At 50.9% G+C, this 19,314-nt stretch overlaps 1 protein-coding gene across 1 annotated transcript; it reads left to right on the plus strand.

The window, feature by feature from the left end:
• The first annotated feature begins 247 nt into the window (after positions 1 to 247).
• LOC119376427 (oocyte zinc finger protein XlCOF6-like) lies at positions 248 to 3,825 on the plus strand. The gene has a single exon (XM_049411415.1). It carries the CDS (start codon positions 321 to 323, stop codon positions 2,481 to 2,483), a length of 2,163 nt encoding a protein of 720 aa, XP_049267372.1. The 5' UTR covers positions 248 to 320; the 3' UTR covers positions 2,484 to 3,825.
• The last annotated feature ends 15,489 nt before the right edge of the window (positions 3,826 to 19,314 follow it).

Genomic DNA, 19,314 nt, shown 5'->3' on the forward strand with positions numbered 1-19,314 from the left:
GCTGTCCGCATGTATTAATCATAGCTTTCATGTGCAGCAAGATATAATTTTTTGTGAAATTTGCTGGGTCAATGTGCTTTGCCTTAAGAGTAGCTTTGATTTTAGTGAGACCAGATGATCGTCTTCTTCACTTACATCTAGAGCAATCATTGTATATTGTCTCCTGTTGCAATCCAGTTCTCCATGGCACATAATTTGCATTGCCTTAGTGTGCGTTCGATGGCTTTGCAGGTTCCTTGTTTGTTGAGTCACTGGAGCAGTCTTCCTCACTGGCGTCTGTACAAGGTCAACGGCACTCCTGCCAACAGGGCATCCGTGTGATGCTGGAGGAGTCAACTATGAACAGACACCTTCGGAAGCATATGGACACACCCACCTTACAGTGCCACTTGTGTCCAGCTGCATTCGTTCACAATTCCAAGCTCTTGGCTCATGTGCGCACCCACACAGGAGAGCACCCTTTTTCCTGTGTCCACTGCAATGCATCGTTTGTGATAGAAACCCACCTTGTTGAGCATATGCGCATTCACACCAGCGAGCATTCCTTTTCTTGTGTCCGCTGCAATGCATCGTTTTCGCGGAAAGACTCTCTCAATGACCACATGCGCACTCACACCGAAGAGCCTCCCTTTTCCTGTGTCCAGTGTAATGCATCCTTTACGCGAAAAGACAAACTCAATGAGCACATGCGCACTCACACCGGAGAGCCTCCCTTTTCTTGTGTCCACTGCAATGCATCCTTTTCACGGAAAGACAACCTCAATGACCACATGCGCACTCACACAGGAGAGCGTCCCTTTTCCTGTGTCCAGTGTAATGCATCCTTTACGCGAAAAGACAAACTCAATGAGCACATGCGCATTCACACAGGAGAGCGCCCCTTCTTGTGTGTCCACTGCAATGCATCCTTTTTACGAAAAGGCACCCTCAGCGTCCACATGCGCAGTCACACAGGAGAGTTTTCCTTTTCCTGTGTCCACTGCGATGCATCCTTTTTGCGGAAAATCCAACTCAATGACCACATGCGCACTCACACAGGTGAGCGTCCCTTTTTGTGTGTCCACTGCAATTTATCGTATGTGACAAAGGCCGGCCTTGTTGAGCACATGCGCATTCACTCAGGAGAGCGTCCCTTCTCCTGTGTCCACTGTAATGCATCCTTTACGCGGAAAGCCAAACTCAATGAGCACATGCGCACTCACACAGGAGAGCGTCCCTTTATGTGTGTCCACTGCAATGCATCCTTTTCTCGAAAAGGCACCCTCAATGACCACATGCGCACTCACTCATTAGAGCATCCCTTTTCCTGTGTCCTCTGCAATGCATCCTTTTCGCGAAATGACTCTCTCAATGACCACATGCGTACTCACACAGGAGAGCGTCCCTTTTCCTGTGTCCACTGCGACGCATCCTTTTCGCGGAAAGACCAACTCAGTGACCACATGCGTACTCACACAGGAGAGTGTACCTTTTCCTGTGGCCATTGCGATGCATCCTTTTTGCAGCAAAACCAACTCAATGACCACATACGCACTCACACAGGTGAGCGTCTCTTTTTGTGTGTCCACTGCAATTTCTCGTGTATGACGAAAGCCCGCCTTGTTGAGCACATGCGCATTCACACAGGACAGCGTCCCTTTTCCTGTGTTCATTGTAATGCATCCTTTACGCGAAAAGCCAAACTCAATGAGCACATGCGCACTCACACAGGAGAGCGTCCGTTTTCCTGTGTCCACTGTAATGCATCCTTTACGCGAAAAGACAAACTCAATGAGCACATGCGCACTCACACAGGAGAGCGTCCCTTCTTGTGTGTCCACTGCAATGCATCCTTTTCTCGAAAAGGCACCCTCACTGACCACATGCGCATTCACACAGGAGAGCATCCCTTTTCCTGTGTCCTCTGCAATGCATCCTTTTCGCAGAAAGACTCTCTCAATGACCACATGCGTACTCACACAGCAGAGCGTCCCTTTTCCTGTGTCCGCTGCGATGCATCCTTTTCGCAGAAAGACCAACTCAGTGACCACATGCGCACTCACACAGTTGAGCGTCCATTTTCCTGTGTCCACTGCGATGCATCCTTTTTGCAGAAATGCCACCTCATGAGACACATCCGTATGCACACAGGAGAGCGTCCGTTTTTGTGTGTCCACTGCAATGCATCATTTATGATGAAAGGCGAGCTTGTTCACCACATGCGCATTCACACAGGAGAGCGTCCCTTTTCCTGTGTCCACTGTGGTGCATCCTTTGTGCAGAAATTCCACCTCATGAGACATATCCGTACTCACACAGAAAAACGTCCCTTTTCCTGTGTTCACTGCAGTGCATCCTTTCCTCGGAGAAATGGCCTTGTCCTGCACATCCGTACTCACACCGGACAGCGTCCCTACTCTTGTGTCCACTGCAATGCATCTTTTTCACGAAAATACAGGCTCACAAACCACATGTCCCGTGATCATAAGAAGGAGAAGCCATGAATGAGTTTGGGACCTAAAGGCTTCCTATAAAGATGGGGTGGTCTAGCAGGGACGGCGGAGTTTGTTAAGGTTGACAGTGTGCTTGGTGTAAGGTGAAGAAAGACAGTTGGTTTGGCAATTTGCTAGCGAGAATGGCACGTAGGCATGGTAGGGAAGAGAAGAAGTAAAAGGGAGTGGGAATCAAATGCCAGCTTTTTCGGTAGGTTTTTGGTTTCACTGCCAGTGCAGCTGGGCACCCACTCTAGTGGGCAGAGAAGGTACCCCAGCCTGGTGTTCAGTGTTCTGGGCACTCATTTCTCGTGAAAGTGGCTTCTTCATTCCTCTAACACCTTTCACTTCCATGTCCCCTTTCACGAACGATGTTGCGCCATGCTTTTTTATGGGTTGGAGAAATGCATGTGTTATTCTAAATCACTTCTACTTGAGTATTGACACTAATGAGCACCTGGGCGGCATAACTCTGCTTCAGAAAAACAAAATTGGCTGCAATACTTCCTGCTTCACTGGAAATGTCGACGAAAAATGATAGTCTTCTGCCATTTATGTTTTGCCTTGCCTCAGGCAGCGCCTCCTCCATGTTGAATTGGCCGCATCTGGCTGGCATTGATAAAATAGAGGAGGCGCTGCATGAGATATGGACGCCATCTGACAGTGGCGTCTGGAAACATGAGCTTGTGCATAAGCCAGGGCCACTTTCAGGTGGCAGCACCATATTGTCGGCAGAGTTTTCTTTTTTTTTTTGTGCATAGTCGCATTTTCAGGGCAGCCTAAGAAACACTAGGGTCTTTAGAATTACTTATATGTATTTTCTAGTAGAGGAACACACCATATAATACTTGCATAGTGATGTTGCGCCTCAGGTACGCGTAATATTTTCTTTTTAATTGACAATGTTTGCAAGTATCAATGCAGCTACCAGTTCAAGATGGCTGGGCGTTCAGAATCGTGTGACAGACAGACAGACAGACCAAAATTTTTGCCTTCAAGTATCCCAAGAAAGGCTATCGTCTTTAAAAACTAGTGAGTGTCCACAGGCACTGGGAATCATAGCTTGTGCCTCCCACTTTGGAAGCAGACCCTCTGAACACTTCATCATAGCTGGATTATGAAAAGTGAATGCAATGGAGGAAGGTGAGGAGGTGAAATAATAAAAATGACTTTTTTTTTCTTTGCACTTTGTAAAGTGCCCCCCTTACGTATATGTTTAGATCTCAAGTGTTCAGATATCAAGTGATGCTATTGCTGTGCTGTGCTGTATACATGTGCGCCATGGAAATGTAAGAAGAATAAATTTTGAGTTCATTTAGATCAGGATAGGAAATAAAGCTTACAGAGTAGATCACTTTACACCCTTAAGGATGTTTTATCGTGCGTATCACTAACGACCTTACAATCTAGAATAAAGGCGCTTTCACGAATCAAAGCAGCAATATCAAAGGAGGCTTGCAATTGTCTAAGCACCCTTATCATTGCAAAACAAAAGAATAATTCAAGGCTACCAGTTTGAGAACGTCCACTTACACTGGCAACGAAGGAGATAAAATTGCACATGCACATACACTCATACACACCTACATAGCAAAGTAAGGGGCTACATCGAGTGACTGTGCTACACAGTCATGTACCGATTAGCCATAAAGAGAGCGATAAAGCAAGCCTACGTTATGGTTCATAGTTCTTTAACAGCAAAAAGTTTACTTATGTTGAGGCATCAGGTTCAGTTTTACAATCAGGCTGACAAAGAAGCAGCAGTACCGTACTAAAAGTGCTGCTTGGGAATTTGAGCATTGTCGTACAAATAGGTCGCGAAGCTTCGGGCGGAGAGCAGTTCAGAACCTATTGCCAGCGACATCAGCAAGGGAAAGCGCCGGGTCCCGCGTGGGCCTTTTGCGATGAACTGCTGCGCCGGACCCGTGGACTTTCCGCGCGTGGAAAGCGAGGGGCGTCTGCTCGCGCTGTAGTTTTAGATGCGAAGCAGCTTTTGCTCGGGGCTGTGTCCGGTGGCGGTGGTGGCGTCCGCGCTCCACTGCGCTTGCGCCTACTTCCGCTCTCCTTTACGCAGGTGTTTGATCGCCTTCTCTCCTCTCCTCCCTCGCGCTGCAGCATTACCTCTATGACATTTCCACCTGTTTGTGCATGGTTTTTACTAAACACGCCTTACCACTAATTCATAACGAATAAAGTTTCTCCGTTCGCAGGAACAAGGGTCACTCCACAGATTCGCAGCTCGAAGCAAAGTCCGTAGGTCGCGCGCGGTGCTTCGACTTGTAATGAAGAGAAACGTGTATCCACGTTCTTTTTCAGCTCATTGCATGCTGTCATACTTCAGCGCAGAGCCATAAAGCAGAAAAATGTCGATTGCAGCATGCAGCGGCGAATGTGAGTGAGGCGTCACCCGAAAGATCCAATCAAAACTAAAGATGCACAGCACACAAAATTTTATCGCCGTTAAAAAAGACTAAAAAAGCACTTCGGTGGCGCCTAGTTGGTACATAACTTTCAGTGCTTGTCTCATCTCTTTGCCTTCGACCTGGTTTGCACTGAAGTTTTCAGCTTGAAAGAAAAAAAGGGGTTTGTCACATGAAGTCGAGTGGCACATTGCGACAGAAAACGCACGCAACGGGACACTATCACAACATTTTGGCAATATGGCCAGCCAGCAACTGCATCATTATGCGCACCACTCTGGATAGTTTGTAATGTGGTTATGAGGGTGAAGAATGCTGCAGAAAGACTGGGAAATACGAAGCTCTTTATTCGGGTGAACTTGTGCCCAGAAAATCAAAACTCAAAATACAAGCGATGCGCGCTGATAGCGGCGAGAACAGTCGCCGGCCGTCTAGTAATCTCATAATCGGTGGAACGCGTCGTCTTTTATACTCCAGTCATCGAACCTTCCAGCGTTATCGCTGGTGCTCGCGTGAGCTCTCAAATAACAAAACTTTGGTTTGGGCGAGCTGGTTCATCGTCGAACTTGTTTGAGGCAGCGCTAAGGAACCCACGGACAAAGACATATAGTAGTAGACACATAGTAGCGCCCGTGGCGTCTACTATGTGTCTTTGTCCGTGTGTTTCTTAGCGCTGCCCCAAACAAGTTCTCTCGAATAAACTTGACTATTGACGTCCGGCGCGTTGTCTTAACAAAATGATCTCAAACAATCGCGAAGCTTCTCAAACATTGCGGCTTGGTCTGCGTCAAACGCTGCGAACAGTCTTTGTGGGTGAAACCCGAATACATGAAAACAAAGCAATAAACACGCGTGTCAGTAATATCGCCAGTAATATTACCGATGGTGCTGCCGATTGGACTATCGATAGAGAAAGAGCAGAGGAAGGCAGGGAGGTTAACAAGAACACTATCGATACTTTAAAAAAAAAAACTATCGATGCTATCAATAGTCAATTTACCGATAGTTCTGCATCACTACCCGAAAGCCTCTTTGCTTTTGTCGGTTTCGTGGTACGTATACATAGCAGGCTTCATTGCTCGAAAAGTTCGTACAACTACATGTGAGCAGCGCATCACAGCCCTGAAATCAGGTGAGTTGCACCTTTAATTAAACGGAAGAGCAGCGGTGGAATTATTTCACCGTCGCATGTGAGAAGTAGAATCACTAGAAAATGTTCAGAGTATCGCATCTGTTTTCCGCGCCGCCGCCGACGCGATTGGCTTACTCGCATCACGTGACCTCTCGCCGCCATATCCCTTCCAAGCGCTTTGGGTGCAGGCGAGTTGAATGCAGAGCGCGGCCTGGCATTTAGCAGTACCACGGTGCCTAGAAGTACTTCTTCGCTTTTTTAAACACGTCTTGCAGATGCCAGAGAGTAGCTCGCCAGTAACCGAACGTTGCTGGTGAGCTACTCCGGGAATTTCGTATATTTTTGCATTCCGTGTGGGAAACATTAACGTCAAAGAGCGTCGTTGTACGTGGCTGCATAGTTGGCCGCGGAATGAATTCGCCCCCCTCGAAGAACACTCCTTTCTGTAGTGAACTACACAAACTTTGCTGGAAAAGCTCTCATGCAACAGGATACTTCACCTTTTTGGTTCGCTATGTTCAGCGATATTGAAAACTACATACGTACCTTTCTATTTGCTCGGCTGTTTATATCTCGATCTGTTGTTTCGAGTTATAAGCGTGTCACGCACGAGAGCGAAATCGAAGACTTATTAAAATAACTGTTTACTGTATACCTTGAAGGCAATTGTCGCATGATCATTTGCCACTGCGCAAAACTGAAGCGTGGAACTTTGTTGATAAACTTGGTATAAGGCAATATTATTAAGCGTATTTTATTTTTTTTCAAAAAAGAATGTTGCTAATGCTGCATTGCGCCGAGCGTACCCTTACAATACTGTTTAGTGGGTGAGAAATGGTCACAGCAAACAAAAAATTAAAAAAAAAAAGGCTTATCCTCTCACGTATTGAGGGAATCGATTTCATGCGAGCCCTAGATCTATATACATACTGTGTTGCAGTAGCATGCGCGTTAAAGATTATCAGAATGTGCTATTTCTGATCAAAATAACATAAAACACTGCGCCGAGGAAGTTTTAAGAAGTTGAAATTAAAAGCAGTGCGGAAACCGAACCCCAGCCGTTTACGCGCTCAACGCCAAAAAAAAAAAAGAAAAAGCTTTGTCGGAACACAGCAAAATATTTGCAAATGCACTGCAACGTTGGGAATATTAAGGAGACAAAAAATAGGAAATGAAACAACTGAGTAGTGACGTTAATCTTTTTTGATGGCCTATTTTCTACGTATCTGTTCGGAAATAACCTATTCGCAAAATAAGATGCACCTTACCTACCGCACGCCGATTCGCCCATGCGTTCGGCTGCTGGCGTTCCGAACCGAGACGAATACTTCACGTACAACTTCCACTTACCGTACACACACCACTTCTATTGCAGATAACACCCAGCTGAACAGCAAGCATGGTGCGCAAGTACGGTATGCGTCAGCGATCAGTCGAAGGACGCAATGCTGAATGTTCTCGATGTTCGATAATGTTCTCGAATGCGCTATGAAGTGAACCTGAACACCGACTGCAAAGCTAGCGCAAACAGTCAACATTCACCAAGTGTCGAAGTAAATGTCATCTCGCACGGTCATTACGCTAATGCATTTATGTCTACAGCTCCGGACCTTGCTAACACACCCGGCCGTAAAACGAAAAGAGACCGATGAAGCCACGAAGAGAGTTCGCGAGCACATGGCAACATTAGCCGCACGTTTCATTAGCTACACCGCTTACCGCGCAGTCAATTCAGACTGTCGATGGCTCGAAATCACTTCTGATATCCTTTTGAAGAAACACACACACACACATATTGCAGTTACGCCGAGCGTAACACGGCATCGAGGTGAAAAGATCGGTCACTTCTCAACACACGCTACCAACGCGCCAGGCGGTCCGGAAGGGAAATGGCCGCCGCCGCTCAATGTTGCCCGCGTGCAGCCTACCTTTGCGGTACTCTGAAATTTTCCAGTGACTCTAGTGAGAAGAAGTAGAGAAGTAGACTGGTAGCTACAGGCTGAATGTGATGCCATCATAACGGTGAATAAGGGCAATACACCTCACCTTAGAAGTCCTGGTAGCTTCCTCCGAGAGAAAGTGGTTCCATGAACTGGAGCAGCACATCCTTAACTTCGACCCGCTTGAACGTTTACAATTTGTGGAAGCAACTCGCTGAAGAACACGTAAAAGTGAGTACACGCCACATGACGAAGGAACGAAACCGAGAATGGATCGATAATAACGTGAGACCACCCTGTCAAGGGCGATTAGCTTCAATCACCAGTATAGGGCGCCGGTCAGAATGTTTTAGGGGCGAAGCTCCTAAAGCCGTGGGTCTGTCCCTCCTAGCTCGTACGTGACCGCCTATGCCGCGCGTATGTGCCAGTGGTGATGGCAACGAAGCAGCGCGAGTATTCTTGGCCCCGCGCAGGAACGAAGAAGACGTTGCAGTTCTTTCTCTGATCGATAAGGCGTGTTTGTCGTGCTCCGTGTCCTCGTCGATCCCACGTCGTTACACTGGTGGAGGTGCGGGGTAAGCTTCATGCTTGGCACTCCATCGCGGAGCCGACAATCGAGCCCGGAATTGCCACCACGCGTCGAAACAACGGTCCACCGATTCAGTCGCCGTCATGACCGTGTACCTCGCACCCAACCTGTCTATCGGGGACGTCAAGTCGTTTATAGACGCTGCGTTACGTGACTACGACAACAAGTACAAGAACCGTCCGTTTGTGCTGGTTGGGGACTTCAACGTGGACCTCATTGCCAATGACTGGATCGTGCAGCACATGCTTTCCAAATACGCACTCAGATGTATCCATATGCTACCTACCACGATCCGAGGGACGTGCATAGACTTAGTGTTTTCAAACTTCCCACTGCAGCCAGTACAAGAACCTCTCGCTTCATTTCACGGACCATAAAGCCGTCATAAGAAGGGACCTCGCAATCCAGCCGCCATGACAACGACGAAATGAAAAGAACAAACGAAGAAACGAAACAACAAACGAACAAGAACAAAAAAATTACACCATTTCCCGCTAAAGGGGACCATGAGGCGATGCGAAGCCTGAGCACTTGCACGATCGCGTTCCGTTGGCGTTCTTTGGGCATGCTACCGTTCAGCGAACTGGGAGCGCAGAAAAAACACAAAGGACGAAGCGAGGAACCACATAAGGCGAGCGCTCGTCTTATGTGGTTCCTCGCTTCGTCCTTTGTGTTTTTTCCGCGCTCCCAGTTCGCTGAACGAAGAAATGAATTACCAACTGGCCCACCTTTCGATCCTCCTGCATGCTACCGACCTCGCGTCGTGGAACGCGAAGAGGAACGCTACGCGCGTCTTGTCCTAGCCTGGCCGTTAATTCTCACAGGGCGAGCGGGGAACGCGGTCGGCAGGCGTGCGAGAGGGGGGCAGCGTAGGAGAGAGAGAGAGGGGGAGGGGACGCGCATGCGCTGGTGCTCATCGCGGCGTTGCGCAGGAGAAAATTTCGGCATGTCTAGCCCGCGTTTCAGAGGAAGAGTGGAAAGGGGGAGGGGAGAGGAAAAGTGGTGAGGGGAAGTGGAGAGGATATGCGCAGTAAGGGTGGTCACGCCGCACACCACCACCACCACCGGATTGAAACTCCGCCATAAGATACTTCGCATCTAATAAAAGTTGATTTTGTATAATATACGCATAGCGTGCGCAGGGGGGGGGGGTGCAAGGGGCGAGAAGGGGGGGCGCAAAGTCAGGCCCTATACATTGTAGGGGGGGTGGCGAGAAGAGGGGCGCAAAGGCAGCCGCATACATTGACATAATAGGGAGGGGGGCGCTGCGACGAACCTTCGCCCCCACCTGAAGGGGAACCCTGCGCACGCTTATGAATATACGCACAGTCTTACGTCTTTCTAATGATGTAATGGGCGAACTTTCACGGAGAGTTACGGTTTACCGATGATCTCCCCCCTCTCGAGCTTCGCCCACTTATCATCATTTATTTCCGTGGATATGGCATGATTTTTTTTTTTTTTTTGACTGTGAGTCTGATTTAAGCGTCTCTACCTAATACCTGTGCGTGTGAATTCACTTCTATATATGTCACTTGGCTGCTTACAAGTCGGTAATAAATGTTTGCACCCAGAGCTACTCGTTTTCATTGCTTTACAAACGCGAGCAACTTCATCGACAGCGCGAAGAAGCATGCGTGCAGCAGCTCTTGGCTCCTTTCTGCCACTGGCAAGATGGCCGCCGCGCGCTCGGCGCGGCTTCACTCTCCCTAATAGGGGCGCATAGGCGGCTTCCACTCCAGCAAGTTATATGTCTCCTCCTGAACCAGTTTTATGTGGGTAGGGTGCTAGCCACCCTAGTATAGTGAACTGACAGTTCGTTCTAGTTTCACTATACACCCTTAGTGTGGATCGTCTCGTGCGCCGGTGACCGTGTTTTCACCAGCGAAAGCTGTTATGAGATCATTTCAGCGGCCGTTTTTGGCGCCGTAGTGCCAAAAGAAATGTGAAAATTCTAAATAAACTTTCACTTCTGTGCTCGAGTTTGAACCCTGGCCCCATATTATGACATACGTTCCCTACATAAATGCATTGTACCCGCAGTGAAAAGCGCATGTAGAAAGATAACTTCTACAAAGGCTTCGTTGCATTGCATTGGAAGGGGAATAAAAAGCCAACTGCACGACAACGTGCAAGCTGGCAGGGGAGGACCGACACATCAGGAAAATTCGAACTTTGCGAAATTTTATGCCAAGCTGCGTTTCAGTGGCTTTAGTGCAGACGTTCCACGGGCCGTTCGAGACGCTGACGAGCACTGCTGAGAAGACCAAAGATGGCTGCCTTGTGCGCTGGTATGGTGCCTTCAACCGCTCGCTCAGCTGGTTCCAGAAAAGGGCAGTTGCGCACCGTCTCCGAACTGCCGCAGGACCCAAGCATTTTCGGAAAGTTCACCGCTTCCGTTGCGCAAAACCAAACTAGCACCACATCTTGACAATGTGCCGCACCGACTAAGCAACAACTCTCCTTGCTTTCAATGCTTTGACATCTCCTCAATACTCATTCCTGTTGTTTTACAGCGAAAGCTGTTATGAGATCATTTCAGCGGCCGTTTTTGGCGCCGTAGTTGTCCGTCGCCGCCGGTGTCCGTAACCACTATCGCTCGAAATAAAGAAAAAAAAAACGCCAGGCCTGCGCTGAAACCGCTGCACAGTCACAGCAAAAGCTGGAAGAGCGGCGTTTCTAGAGCCCGTTAAGCTCACTTGGGGCTACAAATACAAGTACGCTAGAAAGGTACCCACTACGCCATAAATCACAATTTTTGTGTAGTTGGGAAGCACCTACTAAGCCATTATCGTCATTCTGCGGAGAAGCGAGGGCACCAGCTACCCGTCGGTAGGCATTATGTGCACTTTGTTGACGCGACGACTGATGACGATGAAGAAATTAAGGCTCGCCCTTTGTAATGGGTTGGAATTTTTAAACGGCCCACCGTTATGTAATTTGCATTGGGTGACGCCCGGTCGTTATTTCCCTCTCCCGTCATGCTGTATAACATAGGTTGACGTGGGAGAGAGACGGGGGGGGGGGGGGGGGTAGGGCGAAGAACTTTACTGACACCCCAAGGAAATGATCATGCGCTTATGGGCTTCCTTGGCAACCAATACAAGTGCACTTGCGAGGAACCCACTACGGCTATAAATCATTGTAATTTTACTGAGACTCCGAGGAAGTGGATCATGCGCTTATGAGCTTCCTTGGCAACCAATACAAGTGCCCTTGCGAGGAACCCACTACGCTATAGATCATTGTAATTTTTGAGAAGTAGGGAAGCAGGCACTGTGCCATTTTTCGTCATTCTACGGAGAGCCGTGGTACCTGCTAAACGCATGTAAGGCATTATGCGCACTTTGTTGATGCTGTGCCTGATGACGATGAAGAATTATGGCAGAGTCCTTTGTAATGGGTTGGAAGCATTCAACAACCTACTCGTTGCGCAATTCGCATTGTGTGACGCCAGGTTACAGAATTCGCGTTGTGCGACGCTTGGTGCTTATTTTACTCTTCTACCACTCTATTTGCATATGCTAATGTGGTTCCTAACCGACATGAAGCCTGTACAGGACCTTTTGCAAAGCAGTTTCAAGCACCGACATGGCTCAGAGGTTGAACACTGGGCTCCCACGCAGAGGGCCCAGGTTCGAACCTCGTTCCATCCTGGAATTTTTTTCTTATTTCGAGCGATACTGGTTACGGACACCGGCGGCGGCGGCGGCGGACAACTACGGCGCCAAAAACGGCCGGTGAAATGATCTCTTAACAGCTTTCGCTGTAAAAAAAAACAGAATAAGAAAAAAATTCCAGGATGGAACGAGGTTCGAACCTGGGCCCTCTGCGTGGGAGCCTAGTATTCAACCTCTGAGCCATGCCGGTTTTTTTTTTCTTTATTACCGGTTTCATAACACGGCACAGGAATAACAGCAGAAAATACAACAATAGACACAATGTCGGTGCTTCAAACTGCTTTGCAAAAAGGTCCTATACAGGCTTCATGTCGGGAAGAAACCACATTAACATATGCAATATAGCGTGGTAGAAGAGTAAAATAAGCACCAAGCGTCGCACAACGCGAATTCTGTAACGAGGCGTCACACAATGCGAATTGCGCAACGAGTAGGTTGTTGAATGCTTCCAACCCATTACAAAGGACTCCGCCATAATTCATCGTCATCAGACACAGCATCAACAAAGTGCGCATAATGCCTTACATGCGTTTAGCAGGTACCACGGCTCTCCGTAGAATGACGAAAAATGGCACAGTGCCTGCTTCCCTACTTCTCAAAAATTACAATGATCTATAGCGTAGTGGGTTTCCTCGCAAGGGCACTTGTATTGGTTGCCAAGGAAGCCCAAAGCGCATGATCCATTTCCTCGGGGTCTCAGTAAAGTTCTTCGCCCCCCCCCCTCTCTCTCTCTCCCACGTCAACGTATGTTATACAGCATGGCGGGAGAGGGAAATAGCGACCGTGCGTCACCCAATGCAACTTTCATAACTGGTGGGCCGTTTAAAGCTTCCAACCCATTACAAAGGGCTGAGCCATAATTCTTCATCGTCATCAGTCGTCGCGTCAACAAAGTGCACATAATGCCTTATAGACGTGTAGCGGTGCCTCGCTTCTCCGCAGAATGACGAATAATGGCTTAGTAGGTGCTTCCCAACTTCACAAAAATTGTGATTTATGGCGTAGTGGGTACCTTGCTAGTGTACTTGTATTAGTAGCCCCAAGAGAGCATACAACGGGCTCTAGAAACGCCGCTCTTCCAGCTTTTGCTGTGACTGTGCTGCGGTTTCAGCGCTGACCTGGCGTATTTTTTTTTAGATGCGAAGAAGCTTTTGCTCGGGGCTGTGTCCGGTGGCGGTGGTGGCGTCCGCGCTCCACTGCGCATGCACCTACTCTCTCTCCTGCTCTCCTCCTTCACGCAGGTGTTCTGTCGCCTTCTCCTCTCCTCCCCCGCGCTGCAGTCGCAGCGCAGCCTCTACTCTCACGTGATGCAGCCGCGCCGCAGCCACATACAGCCTCTAACCCAGTCTGTCCTCTCCCTCCCCCATTTCATGTGTGTATATTGTCACGTGGTCGTGACGTCGACGAACACAGCAGTCGGCGTTTGTAGGATGAAACTGTTTATTTGGCCGAACTTGTGGCCGGAAAATGAGAACTAGAACTACAGCAATGCACGCTGTACAATGATAGCGGCGAACAGGGCGTCGTCCGTCGATCAACTGACAAGCGATCAAGCGCGTCGGCTTTTATACAGGCGCTATCGAACTTTCCAGCAATATCGCTGGTGGCGGCGTTATCTCTAGACAAAACTGGAACATTCGCGTGCGGGGCGCAATCTTAACAAACCGATCTACTACAATCGCGACGCTTCTAGAACACTACTTCGCGGACAGCGTCGAGCGTTGATAACCGTCTCTGCCGGTCAAACCCGAATACATCAAAACAAGACAAGAAGTGGGCGTGGCATTGCCCCCCTCTGAAAAAGCATCGTCCCGATGCTTATGAAAGAACATAGAAGGAAAAAAAAACAAAACAAAACAAGTGCATACACAAATAAATTACAATAACGAAGGAAAAAAAAAATAGAGTCCCCAGGCTCGCTAACGCGCAAAAAACGGCTTAAGGCGCACAACATGGACGACTTCGGGTCGCGCACGGCGCTGCTGAGAGTTCGTAATGCCGTCAGGGGCAACCTCATAGTCGAGTGCGCCGAGGCGTCGAAGTACCCTGTACGGTCCGAAGTATCGTCGAAGAAGCTTCTCACTAAGTCCTCGTCGGCGTATTGGCGTCCATACCCATACACGGTCCCCGGGTTGGTATTCCATGTGGCGTCGTCGAAGGTTGTAGCGGCGGCTGTCAGTCGTCTGCTGGTTCTTTATCCGTAGGCGGGCGAGCTGTCGTGCTTCTTCGGCGCGCTGTAGGTAGGTGGTCACGTCGATGTTTTCCTCGTCGGTCACGTTTGGTAGCATGGCGTCGAGCGTCGTTGCCGGGCTCCGTCCGTAGACCAACTTGTATGGCGTCATCTGCGTCGTTTCCTGTACGGCCGTGTTGTACGCGAAGGTCACGTACGGAAGGATGGCGTCCCACGTCTTGTGTTCGACGTCGACGTACATGGCCAGCATGTCGGCGATGGTCTTATTTAGACGCTCGGTGAGGCCGTTGGTCTGTGGGTGGTACGCGGTGGTGCGGCGATGGCTTGTGTGGCTGTATTCCAAGATCGCCTGAGTTAGGTCAGCCGTGAACGCCGTACCTCTGTCGGTGATGAGAACCTCTGGGGCGCCGTGTCGAAGGACGATGCTCTCAACGAAGAACTTGGCTACCTCAGCGGCACTGCCTTTGGGCAGGGCTTTTGTTTCGGCGTAGCGGGTGAGGTAGTCGGCAGCCACGACGATCCATCTATTTCCGCAAGTCGACGTTGGGAACGGCCCCAGGAGGTCCATCCCGATCTGCTGGAATGGTCGCCGAGGAGGCTCGATCGGCTGAAGGAAGCCTGCTGGTCTTGTGGGCGGTGTCTTCCGTCGCTGACAGTCTCGGCACGTCCTTACGTAGCGAGTGACGTCGGCGGCAAGGCGCGGCCAGTAGTACTTTTCGTGTACTCGTGCGAGCGTTCGGGAAAGTCCGAGGTGTCCAGCCGTCGGGTCGTCGTGCAGGGCATGCAAAATTTCTGGTCGCAGTCCCGAAGGTACAACGATAAGGTAGCTGGCTCGGGCCGGAGAGAAGTTCTTCTTTACGAGGACGTTGTTTTTCAAAGAAAATGATGCCAATCCTCGCCTGAACACTTTTGGGACAACGATGGTCCTGCCCTCCAGGTATTCCACTAGACCCTTCAGTTCAGGGTCGGCTCGCTGTCGTTCGGCGAAGTCTTCGGTACTTATGGCTCCCAAGAAGCTGTCATCATCCTGGTCGTCGGGCGTTGGTGGGTCGACGGGGGCACGAGACAAGCAGTCGGCGTCGGAGTGTTTCCTTCCGGACTTGTACACGACAGTAATGTCAAATTCTTGAAGTCTCAGGCTCCACCGTGCGAGGCGACCTGAAGGGTCCTTCAAGTTAGCTAGCCAACACAAGGCGTGGTGGTCGCTCACAACATTGAAGGGCCTGCCGTAGAGATAGGGGCGAAACTTTGACGTAGCCCAGATGATGGCGAGGCACTCCTTTTCTGTTGTGGAATAGTTGACCTCTGCTTTAGACAGCGACCGGCTAGCATAACTGATAACCCTTTCCAGTCCGGCCGCCCGCTGCACAAGGACGGCGCCGAGTCCTATGCTGCTTGCATCGGTGTGAATCTCCGTATCGGCGTATTCGTCGAAATGCGCAAGTATCGGAGGTGTCTGCAGGCGTCGTTTCAGTTCATGAAATGCTTCGACTTGCGCTGTTTGCCACCTGAATTCGACGTCGGTCTTCGTGAGCTGCGTTAGTGGCTCGGCGATCCGTGAAAAGTCTTTGACAAAGCGTCTGTAATAGGCACACAAGCCGAGAAATCGGCGCACGGCCTTCTTGTCGGTGGGTGGCGGGAAAGCGGCGATGGCAGCTGTTTTCTGCGGGTCTGGGAGCACTCCAGTCTTGCTGATCACGTGACCCAGAAACAAGAGCTCCTCGTACGCGAAGCGGCACTTTTCTGGCTTCAGGGTGAGCCCGGAGTTCTTGATTGCTTGAAGTACGGATTGAAGTCGCTGGAGGTGTTCGTCGAAGTTCGAGGAATACACAACGACGTCGTCCAAGTAAACAAGGCAAGTCTGCCACTTCAAGCCAGCTAATACAGTATCCATGACTCTTTGGAAAGTCGCAGGTGCCGAGCAAAGACCGAAAGGCATGACCTTGAACTCGAACAGGCCGTCCGGCGTTATAAAGGCGGTCTTTTCTCGGTCTCTCTCGTCGACTTCAATTTGCCAGTAGCCGGTCTTGAGGTCCATCGACGAAAAGTAATTCGCGTTGTGGAGTCGATCCAGGGTGTCGTCTATCCGTGGGAGAGGGTATACGTCCTTCTTTGTGATTTTGTTCAGGCGACGATAATCGACGCAGAAACGTAGGGTCCCATCCTTCTTCTTCACTAACACCACGGGAGACGCCCACGGGCTGTTGGACGGCTGGATGATGTCATCGCGTAGCATTTCATCGACTTGTTTCTTAACGGCCTACCGTTCCCGCGTCGAAACCCGGTAGGGACTCTGACGGAGTGGTCGAGCATTTTCTTCTGTTATGATGCGGTGCTTAGCCAGGGGCGTTTGTCGGACCCGCGACGACGACGAGAAACAGTCCCTGTATTCCTGCAGAAGGCGTCGAAGCTGTTGCTGTTGGCGAGCGGGAAGACTTGGGTTTACGTCGAAGGGTGGCTCAGGGATCGTCGTCGTAGCTTCGTCAGAATCTGAAAAGGCAAACGCATCGCTGACGGCCAAGATTTCTTCGATGTATGCAATCGTCGTGCCCCTGCTCAGGTGTCTGTATTCCTGGCTGAAATTCGTTAGCATCACGCTTCCTTTCCCTTCATACAGCCGAGCAATGCCTCTTGCGTCGCAAATGTCACGGTCTAGCAGCAAACCCTGATCGCTCTCGATGACACCTTCGATGCATTCAGCCGTTTCGGTGCCGACGGGAATTATGATGCTGGATCTAGGAGGAATGGTGACTTGATCCTCGAGCACGTTGAGGGCATGTTGACATGTATCCGGTGGTGTCGCTTTCTCCGACGATAGGGTTATCGACTTGGTTCTTAAGTCGATGACGGCGCCGTGGTCACTTAGGAAGTCCATTCCAAGTATCGCATCCCTGGAGCAGTTTTGTAGGATTACAAAGCTCGCAGGATAAGTCCGGTTGTTGATAGTGACTCTCGCCGTGCAGACACCAATCGGCGTTATTAGATGGCCTCCAGCGGTACGGATCTCGGGGCCTTCCCAAGCAGTCCTAACTTTCTTCAACTTTGCTGCGAACGGCCCACTGACGACGGAATAGTCGGCTCCAGTATCGACGAGAGCGGTGACGTTGTGGCCGTCGATCAGAACGTCGAGGTCGCTAGTCCGCCGTCTTGCGTTGCGGTTACGTCGCGGCGTCGGGTCACGGCTACGTCGGTTTGCACCGCTGCTTCCGCGTTGCGTCGTCAGGTCTGCTTCCGGTCGCAAAGTTTCGTCTTCGGGACGTCGACGTCGTTCGGCGTTCGGCGGGGGCTCGGAACTTCGTCGCGGTGTCGTCGTCGACGGCGGAGGATCTTCAGCATTTCGTCGTTCAGCAACCGCACCTCCATCGGTTGCTGCCCTTAGTTTTCCGGATACGGGCTAGGCGACCGGCCCCGGTTTGGGCCAGTGTACTGCCGGCGGTGCGGTGACATGTAGTGGCCGGGTGACGGTGAGCGGGAAGGTCGTCGTTCTTGCCACTGTGTGCCTGTGAGGTAGTCGTCGATGTCGCGAGGCCGTTCGCCTGGCTGCGGGCGCGGCGCGTTGACGGGGAATCCGCGTAGCCCCATCTGACGGTACTGGCAGCGGCGGTACGTGTGGCCGGCCTCCCCGCAGTGGTAGCAGAGCGGGCGGTTGTCAGGGGCACGCCAGACATCGGTCTTCCTCGGGATGTAGCGCTGGCCGACAGGTGGGCGGTAGGGCGTCGGTGGCGGCGGCGGCGTCTGGCCGACAGGTGGACGGTAGGGCGTCGCTGGCGGCGTCTGGCGACGGTACTGCGGCGGTGTGTCGTCTTGGCGTGGGCGTGGAGGAGGAGCATGACGGCGGGCTGAAGCAGCATAGCTCATAGCTTGCGGCTGCGGCTCTGCTAGCTGAGGCGCACCGAGTGAATGTTGGATCTCCTGGCGCACGACGTCGGCGATGGAATCCACTTGAGGTTGCGACGAAGGTAGAATTTTTCGCAGCTCCTCTTGCACGATCGCTCGAATCGTCTCACGCAGGTCGGCGGATCCTAGTGCTTGAACGTCGGCGTAGCTTGTGGTCGAGAAGCTGCGGTTGTATTGCCGTGTTCGCATCTCAAGCGTTTTCTCGATTGTTGTTGCTTCGGAGACAAATTCTTCGGCGGTATTCGGCGGATTCCTCATAAGTCCAGCGAAGAGCTGTTCCTTTACTCCTCGCATGAGGAAGCGGACTTTCTTGTCCTCGGGCATGGCAGGGTCAGCGTGGCGAAATAGCCGGGTCATTTCCTCTGCAAAGATGGCCACGCTTTCATTTGGAAGTTGGACCCGTGTCTCCAGCAAGGCTGCGGCCCTTTCCTTTCGGACGACGCTTGTGAACGTCTCCAGGAAAGCGCTGCGAAAGGCGTCCCAGGTTCGAAGAGTGGACTCCCGATTCTCGAACCAGGTCCTTGCTGCATCTTCCAGGTAAAAGTAGACGTGGCGCAGCTTGTCCTCGGAGTCCCAGTTGTTGAACGCTGAGACCCTTTCGAAGGTCTCGAGCCAGGTTTCCGGGTCTTCGAATGACGACCCGCGGAAAGTTGGCGGCTCCTTGGGCTGCCGGAGAAGTATCGGCGCAGGCTGCACGGGGTCGGTCATCGTCGCTGCGGTCGGTGTTGGGACCTGGGGCTGCCTGGTGTTTTCGGGAAGGAGCCCGTACTCTGGCTGCAGTCCCTTCTGCCTGCGGCTTGTTCGACGATCCGGGTTTCTTTGCCGTCGTCCTCCTCGCGGCTTGGGCTTGGTTCAGCGCTTCGCGGGGGCGTCCGGATCATGGAAGAAGCAGCACCTCCACCAGATGTCACGTGGTCGTGACGTCGACGAACACAGCAGTCGGCGTTTGTAGGATGAAACTGTTTATTTGGCCGAACTTGTGGCCGGAAAATGA

This window comes from Rhipicephalus sanguineus, unplaced genomic scaffold (assembly GCF_013339695.2).
Source record: "Rhipicephalus sanguineus isolate Rsan-2018 unplaced genomic scaffold, BIME_Rsan_1.4 Seq1196, whole genome shotgun sequence".
Taxonomy (NCBI): Eukaryota; Metazoa; Arthropoda; class Arachnida; order Ixodida; family Ixodidae; genus Rhipicephalus; species Rhipicephalus sanguineus.